The 22,957-nt window shown below is 45.4% G+C and overlaps 1 protein-coding gene across 3 annotated transcripts in view; it reads right to left on the reverse strand.

The window, feature by feature from the left end:
• The window catches only part of DHX57 (DExH-box helicase 57), a 71,249-nt gene extending 50,432 nt beyond the window's left edge, over nucleotides 1–20,817 (reverse strand). For 2 of the 3 annotated variants that reach the window (XM_068120003.2, XM_068120002.2), the window contains exons 1-4: nucleotides 20,558–20,814; nucleotides 9,855–10,640; nucleotides 9,012–9,149; nucleotides 1,089–1,814 (exon numbers count right to left, since the gene is read on the reverse strand). In XM_068120003.2, the coding sequence (XP_067976104.2) occupies nucleotides 1,089–1,814; nucleotides 9,012–9,149; nucleotides 9,855–10,640; nucleotides 20,558–20,724 (1,817 nt within the window). In that variant the 5' untranslated portion in view covers nucleotides 20,725–20,814. Of the gene's footprint in view, nucleotides 1–1,088; nucleotides 1,815–9,011; nucleotides 9,150–9,854; nucleotides 10,641–20,557 lie in introns of all 3 variants that reach the window. The other variant, XR_010984941.2, reaches the window with a different exon arrangement.
• Nucleotides 20,818–22,957: the final 2,140 nt, after the last annotated feature.

The raw sequence follows: 22,957 nt of genomic DNA on the forward strand, positions 1-22,957 counted from the left end.
TCTTCCCCCATCCAAAATCTTGATCTTTTCTACCCCCCATTAATTCACCCCAGATACACCTTTTTGAAATACCGACTTCTTTCCTGGAAATCCTTGGTGTGTCCATTTGTTTTATACTTCTCCCACCCCCCCACCCCCTCCCCCCCTTCACATGCCTCCTCCCCCCAAGCCCTCTTCCTCCCACAGATCTCATAATGTCCGTTCTCTACAGTTGTGTGCTTCCCTCTCTCTCCCCAAGTCGTCTCCCACTCCCTTTATTATGTTGTACGTGTCCGTTTGTTTTTGTGATTCATGTTAGCTCTTACATGAGCTTCGATCTTGCATCCCAAAAAATCTGTATTCATTCTAGAACCTTATCACTCCCTCCACCCACTCCAACTCCTTCTGGGAAAAAAAAAATATGGTGCCAGCGAATCACTTGCACTACACCAAGTCTGTCATTTGCCAACCCTCAATTCCCCTTCTTCCAGCAGGGGTCAATGGTTAAACCACTTGTACAGGTAAAAATTGCAAGTAGTCTGTCTCCCCAATTCTTAAGGAGGGGTACTTTTTGCTTATGACCTGATCCTGGCTACTCAGAGCTGGTATGCAAAATTTGAGCAAAATTGGCCAAGCAGTTTTCCATTATAAAATATTCATTCATACGTTGATATGATTAACATTGTCACAGGATTTTTTTTAAGACATCAATGGCCGCCGACATCAGATTAAATATGGCAAGACATTCGACATTCTACACGGAACAAACAGAGGTGGATACTTTGGCACATGATTGGTCTCAGTTCCATCTCCCGAAACCCACCCAAGTGTGGAAATAGCAGCCAACAACAACTTATATACACACACACACACACACACACACACACACACACACACACACACACACACACACACAGTCACCAAAACACACACACACACACACACACACACACACACAGTCACCAAAACACACACACACCGTCACCAAAACACACACACACACACACACACACACACACACAGTCACCAAAACACACACACACTTTTGTGTAAGAGGCCCAAAGTGCTTTACTTCAAACATGAGAAAGTTTGAGATAACTTGTACATACCCTTGTAGGCCAGAATGGTGCCGATTCAGGGGTCGAGACAAACTGAAGGGGTGTGGTGGCAAGGCTAAGGCTTTGGTGAGGACATCATCATCAAGCACGCTGGCAAGTGTAAATACAGCAGGCAGCCCAGTAGATGCGAGAATCAAGGCTTCACTGTACAACTTCTCCGAGAGGTGGAGGCAAGTACTCGGGGATAAGCACGGGTTTTCCGAAGAAAAAGCGACAAGAGGTGCTTGCCAAGGGTAAAAACTGTTCTTGGGAATACGCACCTCCAGGTGATACAGGATTTCTGGTTTTGTCTCAGTTTGCTGGTGCCCACCAGTGGGCGAACCATGACGCGAGGTGCAGGCTGTCCCATAGCGGCAGCTACCCTTCAAGAAATATTTGCACAGCGGCCTAGGTTTGAGTGACTCAGTCTTTTGCACAACAATGTTACTCTTGCTTTGGGACTTCTTCGTCAGCTGGGGAAGCTCTAAGCGCAGAATCCATACTCTTCCAGGAATGCGCTCTTCGAAATGTTTACCAAATATAGATGACAGAGCAGTGACCTCTTCCTGCCAAGCTTCAACACAGTTAAAGGTCAATGGTACCTCAACCGGCACCGGTTTCTGCCCCTCCTGAATACGTTGTTCGAAGCAAGCAGCAAGCAGGAACTCCAGCGAAGCTCCGATATCGCCATTGCAGTGCAAAAGTGCTGCAACACAATACTCCTTGGAAAAGCCATACCTGTCACAAAACAAAACAATTGGTTGGACTTGGAACCCTAAAGCAGTTAGCCTACATGCAAATAGATTGCCATGCTATTGACCTCCAATGTCATGCATGTTAGCACATGTTGCTCGCATAAAGACAGCCTTAAATCTCTTCCCAGAGGATGCCACCCAAGCTATCCTAATGTCCCACAGGTACAGTATATCAAACCTCATTGAGATTATTCGCAAATGCTACATCTATGTAAAGATTCACTTTGAAACCAAGACGAGACCAATCCAAATGCAAATTAACATACTGCATTCCTCTTTAGAATGCCCAGCTGCAATTTATTACCTCCGCGACCGAAGGCTATGTTTTTTCCCGTTTGTCTGTGAGGGGTATATCTCAAAAAGTTGGACAGATTTGGACGAAACTTGGTGGACAGGTTGGGTGTGTGACAAGGTAGAATTGATTCGATTTTGGTAAAGATCCAGATAGAATAAATTTTTTTTTTTCGTCATTCTTCACCATTGAGAGATGGAGCTAAAATGAATTGCATTGCCCTCCACAAGTATTGAAACAACAACAAACAACAACATGCATTTCAAGGCCATTTTCCCTGCTAGAGCGGGGGTTAGCCTTGCGGTCCCCCATGACGATCTTTTCCATTTTGCCCTATTTTCTGCATCTCCCCTTGTTAACCCCCTTGCCCACATTTCTTCTTCCACCATCTTTAGCCAAGTCTTTCTCGGTCTTCCACGTCCTCTACTTCCTTCTACATTCATTTCCATCACTCTTCTCAACCAGTCACTTTCATCCTTCCTCAACACATGACCAAACGATCTCAACCTGTTCCTCTTCACAGCATCAATCACAGGCTCTATTCCCATCATCTTTCGCAATTCATCATTTGTCTTCCTCTCTCTCAACGATACTCCACTCATCCACCGAACCATTCGCATTTCCACCCTTTCCAGCCTCCGTTGCTTCTCTACGTTCATTACCCATGTCTCGCTCCCATAAATCATAACACTTCTCACACATGCAGCATACACCTTTCCCTTCAGCTTCAACGACACTCCCCTCCTCATCAGCACGCCACTCAGTTCCTGAAACTTCTTCCATGCAAATCTCACTCCAGCAACTGTTGCCGAGTCTGATCCACCTTCTCCATTCAGCATGTCTCCAAGGTAGCAAAATGTTTTCACACCTTCCAGCTTCACGCCGTCTCCAAGATCCAACTGAACATTTCCTCCATCTGCAGCTCCCTCTGTGCACACATTACATTTGAATTTAGCTGCCACACTGGTTAATGACCCTCTCAGACCACTGCATTTTTGATGAACCCACTCAGTGCACATTGTATGGAGTTCACTCCGACATCCTTCCTGCACACAGCACATGGCCACTTCCCAGTTCTTTCCACCTCACCACATGCTTTACCAATTGCCATCACCTTAGTCTTTCCGATATTCACCTTCAGACCTTTTGTCTCCATACATTCCTTCCACTTGTTCATCTTTTCCTTCAGTCCATCCATACTTTCTGCAATCAACACCAAATCATCTGCATACAACAACTCCCACGGTAAACCCTCCTTTACGTTCTGAGCCAGCACCTCCATCACAGCTACAAATAGTAGTGGACTTAGCACCGACCCCTGATGCACTCCCACCTTCACCTCAAACTCACCACTGTTCCCGTCCTTCGTCATTACAGCTGTGTGCGCTCTTTTGTACATTGCCATCACGACTCTGATCAACCATTCCTCCACTCCTAACTTCGTCAATGCCCATGTCAATACTTCGCGTGGAACCCTATCGAATGCTTTCTCCAGATCAACAAACCCAAGAAACAACTTCTTCCTCCTCTCCATGTACTTCTCCTGCAACTGCCTCACAATAAAGAGCACGTCTGTCGTTCCTCTTCCTGGCATAAATCCAAACTGCATTTTGTCGATCTTCACCTTCTTCCTTATCCTCCTCTCCAACACCCTTTCCAATACCTTCATTCCATGCTCCAGTAACTTTATCGCTCGGTACGAGCCACAGTCCAGAGGGTCACCTTTCCCCTTGTATAGAGGGACGAGGGTACTCAGTTCCCAATCCACTGGAATGCGGCCTTCTTTCTCCACCAGATTACAGATCTCTGTAATTCTCTTCACACCCCCAACTTCCTGCTGCCTTCAACATATCTCCCACAACTCTCGTCGGCCCTCCCGCTTTTCTACTCTTCATTGCTTCATTCCTTCATTGCTTCATTCCTTCAGCATTGCTTCAGGTCCTTCATTGCTATCGCTTCCTCAACTTCCTTCTCAGTTATCTTCTCTGCCGGTCCTAAAACTGGGTTACTCTCTATGTTGCCATCCCATTCATTCTCTTTATTCAACAGCATTTCCATATATCTTTTCCATCTTCCCTTAATTCCATCTGGGTCCACAACGATTTGTCCCACTTCATCCTTCAAGCAACTCACCCCCATCACATCACACCTCTCTTTCGCTATCTGCTTTGCAATTCTGAATACCGCTCTCTGACCCTCTTCCGAATCCAAGCGTTCTCCGAACATTTTCCTACATGCCTCCTGCGCCTTTGCTACCTCTTTCTTTGCAGCCTTCTTGGCTGCCTTATAACTTTCATGCTCTGCTTTTTCTGCTCCCGTACCCTTCGCCTTCTGCCACTCCTTGAACTTCTTCCTCTTCTCGTCAATCCTCTTTCCAACTTCATCATCCCACCACCATGTTTCCGAGTGCCTCGGTGGTCCTTTTGTCCATCCACATACCTCACCAACGGCTCCCAACAGACTATCTTTCATTGACATCCAACCACTTTCAAGCTCAACCACATCATCCTCTACCTTACTCAGCCTCTCTTTTAATGCCTCCCTTACTGTCACCTCTTTCAACCTCCACACCTTCATTCTCGGTTGGTACTTCACCCGCCGAGCTCTCCTTGCACATTTCACCCTTATGTCACAGACAACCAAGTGGTGCTGTGAAACAGCCTCCTCCCCTGGGATCACCTTTGTGTCCCGGAGGTGCCCCCTATCTCGCCTACGCACCATCAGGTAGTCAACGGTTGTCGTCGACCCACCTGACGTGTATGTAACAAGCTTATTATCCTCTTTCTGGAACTGAGTATTACAAATCAACAAATCAGCTCCATCAGCAAACTCTAAAATCCTTTCACCTTCTCCATTTCTCACACCATATCCGTAACCCCCATGAACTCCCTCAAAACCGTCCATACTCCTTCCCACATGTCCATTTAGGTCTCCTCCTACCACAACAACTTCCTCATCTTTCACGTTTTCCATCAGCTTCTCTATCGCACACCAGAACTTGTCCTTCTCTTCATCGCTCCGACCAACCTGCGGAGCATATCCCAAGATGACGTTCACCAAGAGCTTTCCAATCATCATTTTCACCATCATCAACCTATCACTCACTCTAATCACTCACCACACTGTCTACAAACTCCTCAGAAAACAGGACACCAACACCATTCACGCCCTCCAGGCACCCTTGCCACACAAACTTGTATTTCTGTCCCTGCCTACCCTTCACCATTCTCACACCACTTCCCTTTCATCTCGTCTCTTGCACACAACATATGTCCACTCTTCTTCTGATCAATACTTCCACCACTTCTCCTGATCTCCCTGTCATTGTCCCTACATTCCATGTCCCAAACCTCAGAAACCGATCTCCACTTCGGGCTGTACCCTGCTCATATGTAGTTGTAATTGTCATGGTTCTCTTTTTTTGAGGCAATGTTTTCATGGCCGGATGCCCTTCCTGACGCCAACCCTCTTTGTCGCCTCTTACGACACGCAGGGATACGGTGTACCTATTCTAAACCAGGGTACACACCGGGAACAAGTATTGAAACAGTGAAGTCAAATTTGTTATTATTGCTGTATACACAAGAAATTTGGATTCGAGATGAAAAGATGAATATGAGAGTGCAGGTCAGCTTTTATTTATTGGTATTTCTTATGTATATATTGTTATGAATGTTGGGGTAGGGATATATAGAGTTAGGTAGCTCTGCATAGGTATCATGCTCCGGTTGTCATGATAGGGAATCTCGATGTAATAAGTTCTGTTTAGGCAGTTTGTTCAGATCAAGTGTATCTTTGTGATCATATAAGGATGATCGTTGTGTTACATAGAATAGGGATTATGCTAATTCCCCGGTGTGTCAAACCTGTGATCATACCTGTGTCCCGTATGGCAACGCACCATAGACATTAGTTAGGCCCATTAGTTACACCACACAAACACTACTTAAATCCCCCTACGCCACAATAACAATGAAACCTAACCGGAACCCAGATGACGCAGTTGGGCTGACAACCCCGACTTGGAAAACAAAAATTGAACAGGCAGGCTGAGGCCACGCCCACCTTGCGAAGGATTGGTTGAAGGGTTGATGGGGAGAATGAGGCAGGGCGAATATGAAGCAGGCTGCCGATTGGCAGAGTAAGGAAGAGCTCGTGATTGGTCAAGGGAGGGGCAAGAAGCTTCCCTGGGACTGGTCAAGGGAGGCACAAGAAGCGACAGACTGATTGGCCACCGACCGATGGCATGAAGGAAAGAGCACAAAGCGCTCGGCCAATGGGAAGGGACGGACGCGATAAGAACATTCGGGTGGTCAAGAAGCGACACGCTGATTGAAGAAGGGCCGGTGGCACGCCAACGGACGAGGCCGGGGCGAGCGAGTGGCTCGGTGGGGCCTCGTGGAGCGCGAACAGTGAATGGCGGCTTTTCCTCCCGCCAACACCAGTGCTGCGTCGGGCTTGCACGATTGGGGCCTGGACGACGCCAACGAGCCTGACGATCGCCGACACACCTCAGCCAGACGACATAAGTCCCCACAACAAACAACGTTTATTTTCATTTATCCTCCCCATCTGTGCATGTGTGTGTCTGTATAGGAGCGCTCATTAGGGGATTTTAGTTACCGGTGCGTTCATTGTTCTTGGGGTCCGGCAATAAAGCCGTGTTTATTTTTTCACATAAAAGTGAAATTTTTCACATCTGGCCTCCAAAGCCAGTCGCCGATTGGGCATCCTCCGTCGTGCGAAGTCCTTCCTTGGCACACCTGAGCTCCTCACCACATACAAGGCTTTCATCCGCAGCTCAATGGAATACTGCTCTCCCCTCTGGGCTGGTGCACCTGCCTCACACCTAGCTCGTCTTCACGCTGTTGAAACCAAAGCATTCAGAATCATTGGAATCTCCCGCGATGAAGCTAACTCCAAGGGCCTCTCACTCACTCACCGCAGGCAGGTTGGTGGTCTTTCCGTCTTCTACCGACTCCTCTCTGGCCTTGCCCCCCCAGCTCTCTCTGGGCTCTGTCCAGCAAATATTCCTACAGGTCGCACAAGATCTGCCTGCAACCCTCTTAAATAGTTAAACTGCCAAAATCAAGACTCTCTGCTCACCTTCACTCCATTCCTCTTTTCTCCCACCTCTGGAACAAACTCCCTCACTCTCTTCAATCCCACTCCACCCTCCAGGTCTTTAAAACAGCTGTTCACCACCATCTCTTATCTTCCCCCATCCAAAACATTGATCTTTTCTATCCCCGCTAATTTCACCCCAATTCCACTTTTTTGAAATACCAACTTCTGTCCTGGAAGTCCTTGGTGTCCTTGTGTTTGATACTTCTGCCACCCCCCTCCCACCAAGCCCTCTCCCTCCCACACATCTCCCTGCTCTTAAATGTTGTGCCCTCAAGTGTTTGTGTGCTTCCCCTTCTCTTGTCTTCCGCTCCCTCTTTTTATATATTTTGTTTGTCTGGTTGATTTGTTTGTGAAATAAATGTCAGCTCTTTCACGAGCCTCGATTCAGTATACAAAAAGAAAAAGAAAAAGAAAAAAAAGACATCTTCGTTGAGTTTATTAATTTGCAGGGTTGAAGACTGCGCATGGGACCGACAGGTAAAAGCTCCCACTTCTTCTTCCTCTCCCTTCCTCCCACGAATATATAGAGAAGTCCGTATTTGATAACGCCTCAAATAACGCTCGATTTGCTATCCGTGATTCCCCGAGGCGAATTACACGACAATATGTTTTACCATTGTAGAACAATAGCACTTTGTATGTTCAGTCCTCCCATTTTGAGGAAAGCACAAGTATAGGAACAGATTACTGAAAGCTGTTTCTTGTTGCTCAGGTGTTTCTTGTTGCATCGATTGTTCACACATAAAATCTGTTAATCCAGATCCGACCTATCGGCAGGATACAAAACCCAGATGGTCCGGATCCAGGTCCGACCCATCAGTGGGAAACAAAACAAACTGTTCGGTCGGGCAGAGGTATCCGCTCTACCGAGTGCCGTTCGAGTTCGATGCAATCTTACCGATGGTAGTGCAACCGATTGTACAACAGAATTGTCCAACCCCATAGTAAAACAAGAACAATGCAACTGTGTCGCCAAAATGCCTCCGCATAGTCCCACAACAGGTAGATGCCATCACTCTGCATATGTATGGGTAGAGGATCACATTTGTGAGGTTTTGTGTGGGTCGGATAAGGTTCATTTTTCTATCCAAGATGGCTGCCAAACCATGTAACCTATGACTTCATTTTCAAACTATATGCAACAGTGCTGTTAGGTGATATTTGTACAATTTCGTATCGATAGGGTGAGCGGCTTCAGAGATAATTATTTAACATTTTCCTTCAATCCAATATGGCTGCCAAACCATGTGACCTATGATGTCATAAATTTAATATTTCAATACAAAGCTCAAAGATCATGTGCATGCAATTTCAAATTTTTAGGATAAGGATTTCAATGAAAACATTTTTGGCTGGTATACCACTTCACCTATGATATCATTATCTTGCTTTTGTTCCCCATTGGGAGTACTTGACAATGTGCCAAGTTTTAAATTTTTCCATTCAGCGGTTTCCAATAAATAATATTTTAATTATTTGCTTTTAATCCAAGATGGCTGCCATACCACGTGACCGATGACGTCACAATTATCAAAAAATTTCTGCATGGTTTTCACTCCTACCCTAAAAGTTTCATCTCAATCGGACATATGGTTGCTGAGAAAAACAAGGTTTAGCCCGTATGGACGTACAGACGGACAACCCGAAAACATAATGCGTCAGGCGACTGTCGGCGGAGGCATAAAAAAGTGTTTATAATTAGTTGTACAGGTTCCAGAGAAGTGAGATGACTGCAAGCCAAAGTGCTGCCAGTGCACGTACCTCCTGAGATTGTTGACGGCATAGAGAGAGACTTCGCCAAGTCCGTCAGGCTCCAGATTTTGAGCTTTGCTCGAAAGCCCCTTGCAAACTGGATCACAATTTCTATTCTTGTTATCGCCAACCTCAGTCTCCTTTTGTCTGATAAACAAAGTGTGCATCACATCCATTTATGTCTGATCATTTTACAAATTTCTAAAATAAAAAAGAATCTCTCAGCATCTCCCACAATCCCTTCCTTGAAAGCTCATACATACTTACGATACAAATATCTGACATTAAATCCCGAATCATTTGCATTAAATTTGGTGCATTGTAATTGCACGAAAGCTATAGAGTGAACATAATTAGGTTCTTCGAAAGAAAACTTGAGGCCGAAGAGCTGTAAGATTGTGTTGGCCAGCGATTAGTCTTCTGGCAGGTGCGGCACATGCCGATGGGTCACATCAGTTTTGGGGAGGCGTAGCCCCATGTAAGTTAGAGCAGAAATTTGGCCAGGATGCTGGTGATAGCACGCCTACTCTTCATGAAAGACACTGCGGGATCTTTAACGTCCACAACCTAATGCTAGCAGACGGGAGGCCCAGTTTAACGTCCATTTGAGGGACGACACAAGGTGATGCATCGCCATGCCTGCGAAACACTAGGATGACAGTTTATAGCCGAGCCGAGATTCCACCACGGGCTCGACAGCTCAAAGGTGAGTGTGCATACCTCTTGGCTTCCCTGCCAGCCCAGAATGCAATGAATCAGTGCGTCACAAAGTGTGAGGGGCACAGCAGAGCGTTAGTAACAAAATTATTGGTCAATCTATTTGTCAGCACAATTACTTCTTACATGAATTACCTTTGAGAAGCAATTTCTACAGAAGGAGGAAGTGGTGCAGTTTGGAAAGGTGTTGAAGGAATAACAGGTGGAGTTGCCTGGGATGGCACAGGCATATGAGGTTGAGCTGCGGTGTCGGGTACCAAAGTTTCAAATGGATTTAACAAAATATTGGCATTATCCATTTCCATGTCTAAAGTTTCCAGTTTCATCAACAACTTCTTCACTCTTTCTTTATTTTTAGTGCTCATAGAGAGAGTGTGTCCATGCTTAGAGCTTTGCTTCAATCCCTTTTCCTGAACAGCACAATGCTCAACACCTCCACTTGGGCCTTGCAAAGCATCTTGCTTGACCCCTTTCTTTCCTGAACATTTTGAGGCCTTTGACTTGAGGATCTTCCCCAAGTCTTTTGGAACACCTTTTTTGACGTCCCTTCCCAAACCTTTTCCTGTACCTCCTTTGGACCGTGGCTCTTGCCTCGGTTGTTGTGCATCATCTCGTTTGATCCCCTTCTTAAAAGCAAACATTGCGACTTGCTTTGACTCTTGTTCCGAACTGTGCACAGAACCTAATTTTGAAAGACCTTCTGGTGGCTTTGCAACCTCAGTCACTTGTGGCAATGCAGAAGTTTCTGCATCATGCAATGAAAGTTTCAACGTCTTCTTTGAATAAATGCTGGACTTGAATGCGCCATATGCTGGACTTTGACCTCCATTTTCCTTCCAAACACCACCATTCAGCTGTCGTGCAACAACAAACTCTGAAGTACCTCCTTGAGCTGTCGCCTTCTTTTTTTTGGCCTTTGCCCTAGACATGAAAAAGACAGAACGTTAAGGTTCACAAAATTCCCCATTTCAAGTGCATAAAGAAAATCACTCAAATTTAATAAAATACTACAATCACCAACAATAGTACAAATCAAATCAATATTATGTTGGCCTCAGTCATATGGAAGGGATGGAAAGAATGGTGCTCAGCAGACTTCCAGGAAGTGTCATTAAGCAAAAAGTATTAGAATACAAGTCAATGGTTTGGAAAAGCTGACACCATTGCACCAATAAAACCTGAAAGACAAGTTCATATAGAGATCATTTTCTTGATGGAAGAGGTGGGCCACATTGATCCTTTTGGCATATGCTGTGTCTAACACACACCACACACACTTTGCTGCATGTGAAAGAACATTCCTCAAAGAGTTTGCCCTTTTTTTCATTTCCAGGTGTCTCCTCTGACAAATGACATCAAATTTACTGCAAATAGGCCCCACAAGAACAAGTGCATTGTGTTACATGGTTCATAAAGAAAATCAGCTACACAGGTTCACCAAATCTTCAGGATGACCGACGGAAGGCAGGCATCATCAGGAAAAACAATTCGTGAGCAGGCCGGCAACGGAAAAGTGTTGAGGATGTTGAACACGTGTGCGAGTCGTAAGACTGCAGTCCCCGCAAGTCCGCTTGGATGATGATCCTGACAATACTGAAATGCTCTTTCACATGCAGCAAAGCCTGGTGTTGGCTTAAAGGTTAAGGTGGCTGGCTTGAGATCTTGGGGTCCTGAGTTTGAGCCCCTATCATGCCGTTGAATTAACACCAGGTGGGTTGATTCAGCCTGTCATCCGTCCAAAGTCGGCAAAATGAGTACCACATAACTGGTTATAGACAGGCATTGCATCAGTTGCACCTGCAGGAAATGATGCAACCAGCAGCCACAGGCTGCACATGAACCACCACAGTTGTGTACAGGTATCCCCCGCTTAGTGAAGATGTTACCCCTTCGTATCGTGAAACTTCATTATAAAGGAGCTCATTTTCCATCATTTCTTACTATATGGATGAAATACCTGGCATTGGCCGGTGAAATTAAATGCAATATGTATTGAAATATTAAGTCAGAAACGAAAATATCTTGGTAGCCCAGAGGCAGTTCACTTACATGCAAAGTTCGTTTTCATGACGTGGGAATGCAAAATAAAATAAAATAAATAAAAATCGAGTAATTAATATCAGGAGTTGAACCTGTGTAACACACCCGCACAACAGAAAAGGAGGATTACAGGTGGAGGAGCAAGAACATGGTGGTGTTATAATAACTCCAGAGGCGCAATGTGCCCAAAATGGTCTTTTCCAGAGCTAGCTCTATTAGTGTGGCGGGCATCTTACCATGCCGATCTTTGTGACGTGGTAGGTTAAAGTTAAACTGGAACGGCACTCTTCAACATCGTGACTTTAACCGACATGCCTCCTCCCACATTATTACATCATTATAATACTTGTACAAAGTTTGATTTAAATCCCTTCAGCTGTTCTCAAGTATCACATTTTTACCTGACTCTGACCTTTGATACCAAAATCTAATTAGTTTGTCTTTGCATAGTTCATTATAACATGTACTTAGACCAAGTTTGGTCAAAATCCGGTCACTGGTTCAAAAGTTAGCGCAGTAACAGAATTTTTACAGAATGGGACCTCTGACCTTTTACCTCTTGACCCCATAATCGAATCTGTTCATCTTTAAATAATTACACATACTTGTACCAAATTTGACTTGGTTCCCTTCAGCCATTCACTAGTTATCGTGGTAAAGAAAATCTATTACACAATCTGACCTTTGACCTGTTGACCTCAAAATCAAATAAGTTAATATCTGCATCATAATACATACTTGTACGATCTTTGGTCAAAATCCCATCACTGGTGCACATGTTATCGTGGTAACAGGAGTTTTACCTAACATGACCTCTGACATTTGACATTTGACCTCTTGACCCTAAAATCTAATCAGTTCATCTTTATATCGTAGTACATACTTGATCAAAGTTTGAATTAAATCCCTTCAGCCATTCTCAAGTTATCACGGTAAAGAAAACACATCATGGACGGGCAACCCACAAACATAATGCCTCCGTCAACTTTGTCAGTTGAGGCATAAAAATCAACCGATGGATCGTACAGAGAGAGACAGACAGGGGATTAAAGTTAGGGGAGAAATGTACCAAGGCAATGCACAGTTTCCGTTTTTAGCTTGCATACATATGACGTCAACATATGTTCACAATACATACGAGTATTACTCGATCACAGTGTTGTGTAAGCAACATACTCAATCGAGGCCTGAACGAGGAGGTGTTATAATAAACCTGCATAAAACAATCTTTTAAATAACAAGCACACGTTTAAGCTTCATCATAATTAAATTTGTGTTATAGGCAACAAATCAATACCACTGCAACATACCATCTTCACTGTACATATTACTCGATCGCTCCAGGAAACCCAGAAAAGAAACCTTGGCAGTGAATAAGCCCAAAACCCAATTGAGGCCTGAAGGCCAATTATCTGGTCTTATCTGGGGTCTTTTTTTTTTTTTTAACCCCATGGTCCTACAATTTTAAATCCTTTCATTCTGAAAAGTTAATTATTCATAGGCCTTCTGCAAAGTTAATCACTCCATTGAAAATGTAATAAGTGGTAAAACTATATGGCCATGGAAGTTAGGGGAAGTGAGAAGTGAGGGGGAGTGACGTTGCGCAATCACAAGACATCCACGATTTAATAAATAATTAAACAAGAGGGCATCATGCAGAGCACGATACTTGCAATATGCACCCCCCTCCCCAAAAAAGGTTGCCGTTGATCCATGAAATTGTCCATTTCATCAATATTAAAATTGACGATCTTGATCAAAACACGCGTCAATAGGATGAAAAGCGATGATTTTTCAGATGAAAATGGATGATTTTAGAAGTTTGACCTTTGACCTCAAAAATAGTAGGTTTCCCAATTCAGTGAGGCACGATGCAAAAGCAGTTAAATTTTCAAATCAATCAGATGAGATGATTTTTCAGATGAAACTGTTGATTTTGGAAGTTTGACCTCGAGTTGACCTTTGACCTCAAAAATAATTGGTTTCCTTATTTCGTGACTCAATATAAAAATGCTGCTCAATTTTCAAGGCAATCGGATGAAAAATGGCGATTTTAGAAATATGACCTCCAGATGACCTTTGACCTCAAAATCAATAGACTTCAAAATTGTGACGACATCTACAACTTGGTGAAGTTTCATGATGATCGGTTTAGAATTGTGACCTGTAGGCCGGTGACAAACAAACAAACAGAATAACAAACGCAACCGACCAATATACAATAATATTAGGGTATGCGGGTGTCTTCTGATACCTCAGGGGGATAGATGCCCCTGCCTTGCATAATCCCAGATAACCTGTGGGCAAGGTGTAATACCTGTTAGCCTCCCTTACCAGGGTAAGGTCCACAGCCATGTGGTTAAAAATGGCAGATGGCTCTGCACATCTGATGGATGAGAGTCCAGTCGACTCCAACAGCACGGGCGGAAGAGGGTGAATTCCCCAACGGCCAGCAGAGAGACGGAGAGGAGTGGCGACCTCCTGTCTATACCACACACTTACCCGTGTGTACCAGCCATAGAAAGGCAATATGATGGCAAACGCCATCATTGCCCGAGGAGACTCGACATAATCATCATCATCATATACTTGAAAAATCTTCGATTTTGCAAGTAACAAACAAACAAGCGTTTAGTTCACCTCGTGCTTGTTCCCGCCGTCTTCCCTTTTTCGTTTTCTTAAGTATCTATTTTGCTTTATTGCCTCCACCACCAAAGTTGGATAGAAGTTATGTTTTTACCCCTGTCTGTGAACAATATTGTTGCGGTTTTGAAATAAAGGTTAATTTCCCCTCTTAGTTACACCACAACATGTAGCCTCGCGATAGTTCAGTTATTTCTTAGTGAATGTAAGCGTAGCCCTTTCCTGTGTTTAGTTTTGCGTTGAGTAGGCCAGTGAGATTAGGTGTTCTTTTGGCGCTTTGGTTTTTGTTTGGCGCTGAAATACCACGCGGCAGGCCTGAACAAGTCGACCGAGGCCGAAGGAAGGCGGGGCAGGAGGGGTAGTCGGTAAGCACGAGCCGCCAATCAAGGCTCGAGGGGAGTGGCTAACCACGACGGCCAGAGGCGGGGTTTGGAACATTCGAGTCGGGCCGGGGCCATATAACCCTGCTCCGAGCCCCCCACCTGAGTTGAGAGTCCTGAGTTGAGAGTTGAGAGTCCTGAGTTGAGAGTTGAGAGTCCTGACTTGAGAGTTCCAAGTCCTGAGTGCCGAGTTCCAAGTCCTGAGTGCCGAGTTCAGAGGGAGACGGCAGAACGTAAGAGAACGCGGCAGAATGTAAGAGAACGCGGCAGATCAGAACGGGGATCGCACGAGAACGGACGGCACGAGAACGCAGAAGGAATTGAATTGCCGTTGTACACGAATTTGCCCCATGCCCTGTTCCCCGTGCTCTGCGCAGTACTAATCGCACACTGTAAAGAATGACCCGCACCCGGCCACAGACGCGTGATTTCCTCCCGCCTGCCTTCGCCTGATACGTGCCGTGAACATTGGAGAGCCACGCCGGGCGAGCTGCCCCCGGGCGACCGACGGCAAAGCGCGCTTATCGCGCGAACTTCTCTTCCTCCATCTCCCCGTGTATGTGAGTGGGCCCATTTGTCTGGGATTAAGTAAGACTGACTAAGCTCTGCTCTGTGTCCCTTTCCTTTCCTTTTGATCATTGTGCATAGTGTAAATAAATTATGTTCTTCCTTCTGATTTGACCGTCCTGTCTCTTCCATCATTGGCTTTGCATGGTACAAATAAAACCGCTCAAATCGTGTTCCAATAGAAAAGTAACAGCACGAGTCACGTGATACGCATTCCGCTCGGGCGTACTCGATTAAGCGTGGCTCGTGCGAGGCTCGATCCCTGCTTCCGTTGCAGCGTGGGTACCAAAGGTACGTGCGAATTTGTCCCGAAACCCTTTTTCACGTTTGCCCGGAAGTGGCGACTCGGTCTCGCGGACCCGAAGACCCAGGGGGAAAAAAGGGGTTTAATCTCCCCTTTGTAACGGGAACGGGCTTTGGGGGATCCGCAACAATATATATCAAAAAGTTGTGGATGGATTCGGACAAAATTTGGCGAAAAGTTAGTGTGTGTGACAAGGACTAATCGTTTCGATTTTGGTGAAGATCTGAGTGTGGATTCGGGCATGAGAAGAATTTAATTTTTAAGTTATTTTAAGTTATTTAATTTAGCTGGCCTCAAAAGCCAGTCACCGACTGGGCATCCTCCGTCGTGCGAAGTCCTTCCTTGGCACACCTGAGCTCCTCACCACATACAAGGCTTTCATCGGCAGCTCAATGGAATACTGTTACCCCCTCTGGGCCGGTGCTCCTGCCTCACACCTAGCCTTCACGCTGTTCAAACCAAAGTTTTCAGAATCATTGGAATCTCCCGTGATGAAGCTAACTCTGAGGGCCTTTCACTCACTCACCGCAGGCAGGTAGGTGGTCTCTGTCTTCTACCGACTCCTCTCCGGCCTTGCTCCCCCAGCTCTCTCTGTGCTCTGTCCCCCAAATATTCCTACAGGTCGCACAAGATCTGCCTGCAACCCTCTTCTGGTGAGATTGCCAAAATCAAGACTCTGCTCACCTTCACTCTTTCATTCCTCTTACTCCCGCCTCTGGAACAAACTCTCTCACTCTCTTCAATCCCACTCCTCCCTCCAGGTCTTTAAAACAGCTGTTCACCACAATCTCTTATCTTCCCCCATCCAGAACCTTGATCTTTTCTACCCCTGTTAATTCACCCCCAGATCCACTTTTTTTGAAATACCGATTTCTTTCCTGGAAGGTCTTGCAGTGTCCAGGTGTTTTATATCTCATCATCTCGTTTCGGCCCTTCAACCTTGATACGGTCAGCTAAGGTGGGCCAGCAGGGGCACTTACGCCTCCACATGCAGTAGCTACACCTGGATTCACATATCTCCATTTCTCTTCCACTCTGTCACGACCCCTTTAGGCTGAAATGAACCACCACCCACAACCTCAACCTACACCACTCGACAGATAAAGTTGACGTCATCATAGTCCAAATCCAAAGTGAGCCTTGTGTGTGTGTGTGTGAATATGAATGAATGAATGATCGTTTTAAGGCCATTTTTCCCCGCTACAGCGGGGGTTAGCCTTGCGGGTCCCATGACAATCATGGTTCCCTGTTTGAGGCAATGTTTTTATGGCCGGATGCCCTTCCTGACGCCAACCCTTTGTCGCCTCTTACGATGCGCAGGGATACGGTGCACCTATTCTAAACCGGGGTACACACCGGGATCATTCATCCCAGCAAGCTGGTACTCAATTTGCCGACGTCGGAAGGATGACAGGCTGAGTCAACCCCCCTGGCGTTAATTCAGCGATCGACCGGGATTCGAACCCAGGATCCTAGGATCCCAAGGCGGCACCCTAACCGCTAAGCCAACACCAGGCAACACCAGGCTGTGTGTGTGTACATATATATATATATACATATATATATATATACAGGGTCGGTATCATGGGGGGGCATTCGCGGGCCATGCCCCCCAAATGAGTTGTTGTGCCCCCCCCCCTCCCACCCGCAGGCCAAGCCTTTGGTGCCAAACTTTGCGTTTTATTAATTAATTTATATTTATCATATTAAAAGTGAAAATCGTTTCGCTCAATGAAATGAAATAAAAACAAAAATAAGAAAAGAAAAAAACACACCCTGTTGGTCATATTTGCATCAGGTCACATTTGAGGAAGTAGTATGCTCATTGACGAGGAATTGAATAAGGTGTGGGACATGGCCACGGCTGCCAGCGCATCACTGAGACCCGCGATCCCCAAACGGAGACGCAAAGCGAACACGAATATGGATGAGTATGTCGTTATGGGAACGACAGGACACAGGGATAATGACGAAAAAACAGAACTTCAGACTGTACTACAACACTATTGATTCAGTGCTTGGAGAGATGGATCACAGATTCAGCGAACGGAACTCACACTTGGCGAGTGCACTTGTTGCACTGAATCCAGAAAGTGATACATTTCTTGATGTAAAGACTGTGAAGCATATTATGGACCTGTCACGATCGCCTATAATTGAGACAGAGTACGAAGTTGCTAAACAGTTTTTCAGCTCACAAAAACAATCACAGCCAATCGAGAGGGATTGGACTACACAGCACATCCTCTCAGAGTACCACACACATCTGATCGGAATACCCAGTGTACTGACTGCTTTCAAACATGCCTCAACATTTGGCGCCTCCACAGCAATGTGCGAGAATTCATTCTCCACTCTGAGAAACGTATTTTCAGACCACAGATACGCAATGCTCCACAAAATACGATACGCAATCCTGGACAAAATCACAGACTGGGCAAACAAGTGGAACATGTCTTTTAATCCTGACAAATCTCACACTCTTACGATGTCTCTCCGAAAAGACCAACTGGACAACCCTCCCATCTACTTTCTGAATAATCCTCTCCAAGAAGTTCTGTCACTCAAGCTTTTGGGTCTCACTATCTGCCATGGTCTTTCCTGGGAAAACCACATTTCCAAGCTGGCCTCCAAAGCCAGTCGCCGACTGGGCATCCTCCGTCATGCAAAGTCCTTCCTTGGCACACCTGAGCTCCTCACCACATACAAGGCTTTCATCTGCAGCTCAATGGAGTACTGCTCTCCCCTCTGGGCTGGTGCTCCTGCCTCACACCTAGCTCGTCGTCACGCTGTTGAAACCAAAGCGTTCAGAATCATTGGAATCTCCCACAATGACGCTATCTCCGAGGGCCTTTCACTTAATCACCGCAGGCAGGTTGGTGGTCTTTCCGTCTTCTACCGACTCCTCTCCGGCCTTGCTCCCCCAGCTCTCTCTGGGCTCTGTCCCCCAAATATTCCTGCAGGTCACACAAGATCTGCCTGCCACCCTCTTATGGTTAAACTGCCAAAATCAAGACTCTCTGCTCACCTTCACTCCTCTTTTCTCCCGCCTCTGGAACAAACTCCCTCACTCTCTTCAATCCCACTCCACCCTCCAGGTCTTTAAATCGGCTGTTCACCACCATCTCTTATCTTCCCCAATCCAAAACCTTGATCTTTACTACCCCCGCTAATTTCACCCCAAATCCACTTTTTTGAGATGACTTTTGACTTCTTTCCTGGAAGTCCTTGGTGTCCTTTCGTTTTATACCTATCCTGCCTCCCCCCAGGCCCTCTCCCTCCAAAAACATCTCCCGATGTCCCTGCTCTCAAATGTTGTGTTTGTGTGCTTCCTCTCCTTCTCTCCCCATCTTGTCGACCGGGGGAGGGGGAGGTGAAGGGGGGAGGGGAAGGGGGAGGGGGGAAGGGGGAGGGGGGAGGGGGGAGGGGGGAGGGGGGAGGGGCCCTTCTTCCCCCGGGCACCCCCACACCCTCCCCACACCCTCCCCTCTCCCCTTCCCCCCTTCCCCCTCCCCCATATTCCCCCTGTTCCCCTCCCCCCTCCCCCCTGTTCCCCTCCCCTCCTGTTCCCCTCCCCTCCTGTTCCCCTCCCCTCCTCTTCCCCTCCCCTCCTCTTCCCCCTCCCCTTCCCCCTCCCCTTCCCCCTCCCCTCCTCTTCCCCCTCCCCTCCTCTTCCCCCTCCCCTCCTCTTCCCCCTCCCCTCCTCTTCCCCCTCCCCTCCTCTTCCCCCCCCGCCCGGCAATGCCGGGTACTTCTGCTAGTATAGTATATTTCAAATGATGGTCCAATGACGCGCACAGACAGTGCAGTGAGTGAAAGAGTGAAAGAGTGAAAGAGTGAAAGAGTGAAAGAGTGAAAGAGTGAAAGACAGAGACGTGGCTTGCACGTTGGCTATATTTTGTGCAGTGTGTGTGTGTGTGTGTGTGTGTGTGTGTGTGTGTGTGTGTGTGTGTGTGTGTGTGTGTGTGTGTGTGTGTGTGTGTGTGTGTGTGCAGTTTGATAGAAAGGTAGGTGGTGTGGTCATGTTGGTTGGTCGATTGATGTATTTAAGGGTAAGATGTGAATGATTTAATGATATTATCATATTATCGAGTGTGTAAGGAAAGTTATACATATATGATAACACATTAAATCCTATTGCGAGTAAAGTTGGAATAAGTGATGGTGCATTGATGGGTTGACTGACTGCCTGGACGCAACTGAGGTTGTGGATCTACTGATGTACCATCTATTGATGTGGATCCATGATCGAGGTTGTGGATCCGCCGTTTGGAGACGTCCTGGGCTGAAAGGATCGAAACCTCGAGGAAGAACGGTGCCCAGCTGATGATCCATGCAGTCGGGAAACTAGTCAATTGGTTACGGGTTAACGTTCTTGCTTTTATAGGTGGAGAAACTATGTTTGAGGTTTACAATTTAAATAAAGGTGAATATGGGATGTTGTGAAATTAACATCATTTACAGCAATCCTGTAAACTATTTATATTTAAGTTTAGGAACAACCAATACTGTACAATTAAGTGTGTGTGTGTGTGTGTGTGTGTGTGTGTGTGTGTGTGTGTGTGTGTGTGTGTGTGTGTGTGTGTGACTTTGCAGCATGTTTTTAAATTGTAACTGGGTTGGTGTGTTGATTGTTGACGGCAAACTCTTATTATCAAGCATTTACATCATAGATCGAGTTCTCGAACGGCAGTTTGTGCCCCCCCGCGCTTACCCTAATGCCCCCCGATTACTGATTAGATTTGTTCTGACGCCGACTCTGTGTGTGTGTGTGTATATATATATATATATATATATATATATATATATATATATATATATATATATATATATATATATATATATATATATATATATATATATATAGCCAAACCGCCATTGAATATATATGGCATGACACATACCTCTTCGTCTTACTTCCTTTTTCTTTGGGTTTCGTCAAGAGCACAAAGTCGGAGCCATCGTCCCAGACCCGCTGACTGTTCTTGCTTCCTGCGCCACCCGAACTCAAATCCGCCGCCAAACCGCCACCTTGAGCCTCTCTTTGGTGTTTCTTGTCGCTTGGATTCATTTCGTACCCTATGCGGCGACTGCTCGCAACTCCCTCGTCTCCTCACCACCGGCACATCAATATGAACTGCGTCTCACAACCAGAAGTCACCGACCGGAAACTACTGAAATACCCTGAAGCCGACTCAATCACAGAAAGCCCTTCGGTATTTCGCTAATTTATACGTTAATTTATAAAATATTTGTAAATTACGTTCTTGAAAAAAAAATCCGTTAACACCACCTAGCGCGTGATTCTTACTTAAATCTTAGACATATTTACAATAACTATATCACATTCAAGTAAATCTGACAATCAAACAGAAAACGTACACGTGCTTTATTGCAGCACTACTTTGGAACTATCCATTCAATAACGAGTCAAATATCTTAAGCAGTGTCTTCATCCCCGACGGTATAATGCGTGTGTGGGTGAGGTTTAATAACTTTAAGGTGCGTAATAAATAACTGCTTTTGAAACTAGTGTAGCCATTCACTAACGATTCAAATATTTTAATCCGTGTGTTTAATCCCTGACGGTGTAATCCGCAAGAGTTGCAGGTTTATAATGCACAATAATGCATGAATCACCACCGAGTTTCATATCCGAAAAATGTATATTTGATAAGCATTCAACGAATGTTGGCGGCACAGACGTAAACTATATTACTTTATAAATTAATGTTGCATAAACCGGAAAGAAGGCTGAGGTAAAGATCGATATTAAAGTACTGTATTGTGATGCTATGGACGTAGCCCGCTCTGTAACAGTATAACTATAAGTCACACTGCACTGTGACTCGACATTGAAAAGAGAGCAAAACTGTCCAAAAGCAACCTCAGGGAAAAAAATCTATGGCCATTGCTTAATTGTGTCACGTATTTGGTTTAATACCCGAAGTTTATGTTCAGAACCCCCAATGAAAGCTTGGAGAAACACGAACATAGAAAGACGTTAATTATTGAGTGATTAAAATGCCACGGAACTACGTAACTTCCGGTTAGTGCACCCTTCGCGACAACAGTCACGTGATTGGATACGTTGAAAACAAACCACAAAAGGGCACGTGTTACAGCGTACTTCCGGTAGTCTCGCCCTCATCTATTGTTTCTTGTTTCCGTTGATACAATGCGTCATTTGCGGGAACTGACCTTCATTCATCCTGGCAACGCAACCACATTCCAAAGCACATCGAAATAAATGATTTGTGCAGGAAAATCGTAAAAGTCAGAAGTGGACATTTAACATCGCCATTTGCTGACTTTTGTTTCACTATTCCAAATTATTTTTCAATGTCGCTGGATCTTGAACTAGCGGCAGATCCCTTATTACTTTCGAAAGGAATCGGGGGTGCGTTCAGGTACCAAGCAGCTCGCTAGCGCTTGCCAAGCCAGTCGTTCCTTAGCAAAGGTTTTGAATAGTGTGCTTGCGTGACCGCTTAAGCCGCTTAGCGAGCGCTCTACAATAAACCTGGTAACTGAACATATGCCTCAGGTTTTGTTATAAAGATAATCACTTCCAAATCGAATACAATATATATTTTCAGTATATATGGAAAATGTATATTTGATAACCTCGAGTAATGGTTCCGTGGCCTTTTTGACCATTTGTAAGTCATGTGACTCCACCCACATACACCGACCTCCCAACGTTGCCCCCAACCCCCACTTATACATCCATCCCTCCCCTCCCACTTCCTCGACCCCTTTCCAAATGTCCGATGCTTCATCCATTACCAAAGCACATCTTTTTTTCCTTTTATATTTTAACATCCCCCTTCCCTTTCAGGAATATTTGAAGACCCTCCCCCCCCCCCCCCCCCCAATCCCTTCCAGGAACATTTTAAGACCCCCCTTCCACTGATACACCCGATCACTTCACTAATTCTCTTTATGGTCTCTCATGGAGTTTGAATATACCTGGGATGTCCAGAATGTCCTGCATTATTGTTCCTTACAGAGTCCGTCCAGCTCCACTTTGAAATTACACCACGTATGATCTTCGAGGTTGGTGCTTTTCATCTCGAGAATTGTCTTCTGAATGCACTTTGCACTCCTATCACTGATTTCAGTTGCACATTCCTCTCGATGATGAAGATTCGCTCCTCTGTTGTCAGTTGCACCACAGGTTACCTGCAAAAAAATTTTAATAACAACAGAAATGTCAAAATGCATTTGTTACAAACAATTTGAACGCTTACCCTTCCTAATTCACTATATTTGGCATTTTACCTACTAAGATATTATCTTTATAT

The sequence above is a fragment of the Myxine glutinosa genome, chromosome 6, assembly GCF_964187855.1.
Source record: "Myxine glutinosa chromosome 6, kmMyxGlut1.1, whole genome shotgun sequence".
Classification (NCBI taxonomy): Eukaryota; Metazoa; Chordata; class Myxini; order Myxiniformes; family Myxinidae; genus Myxine; species Myxine glutinosa.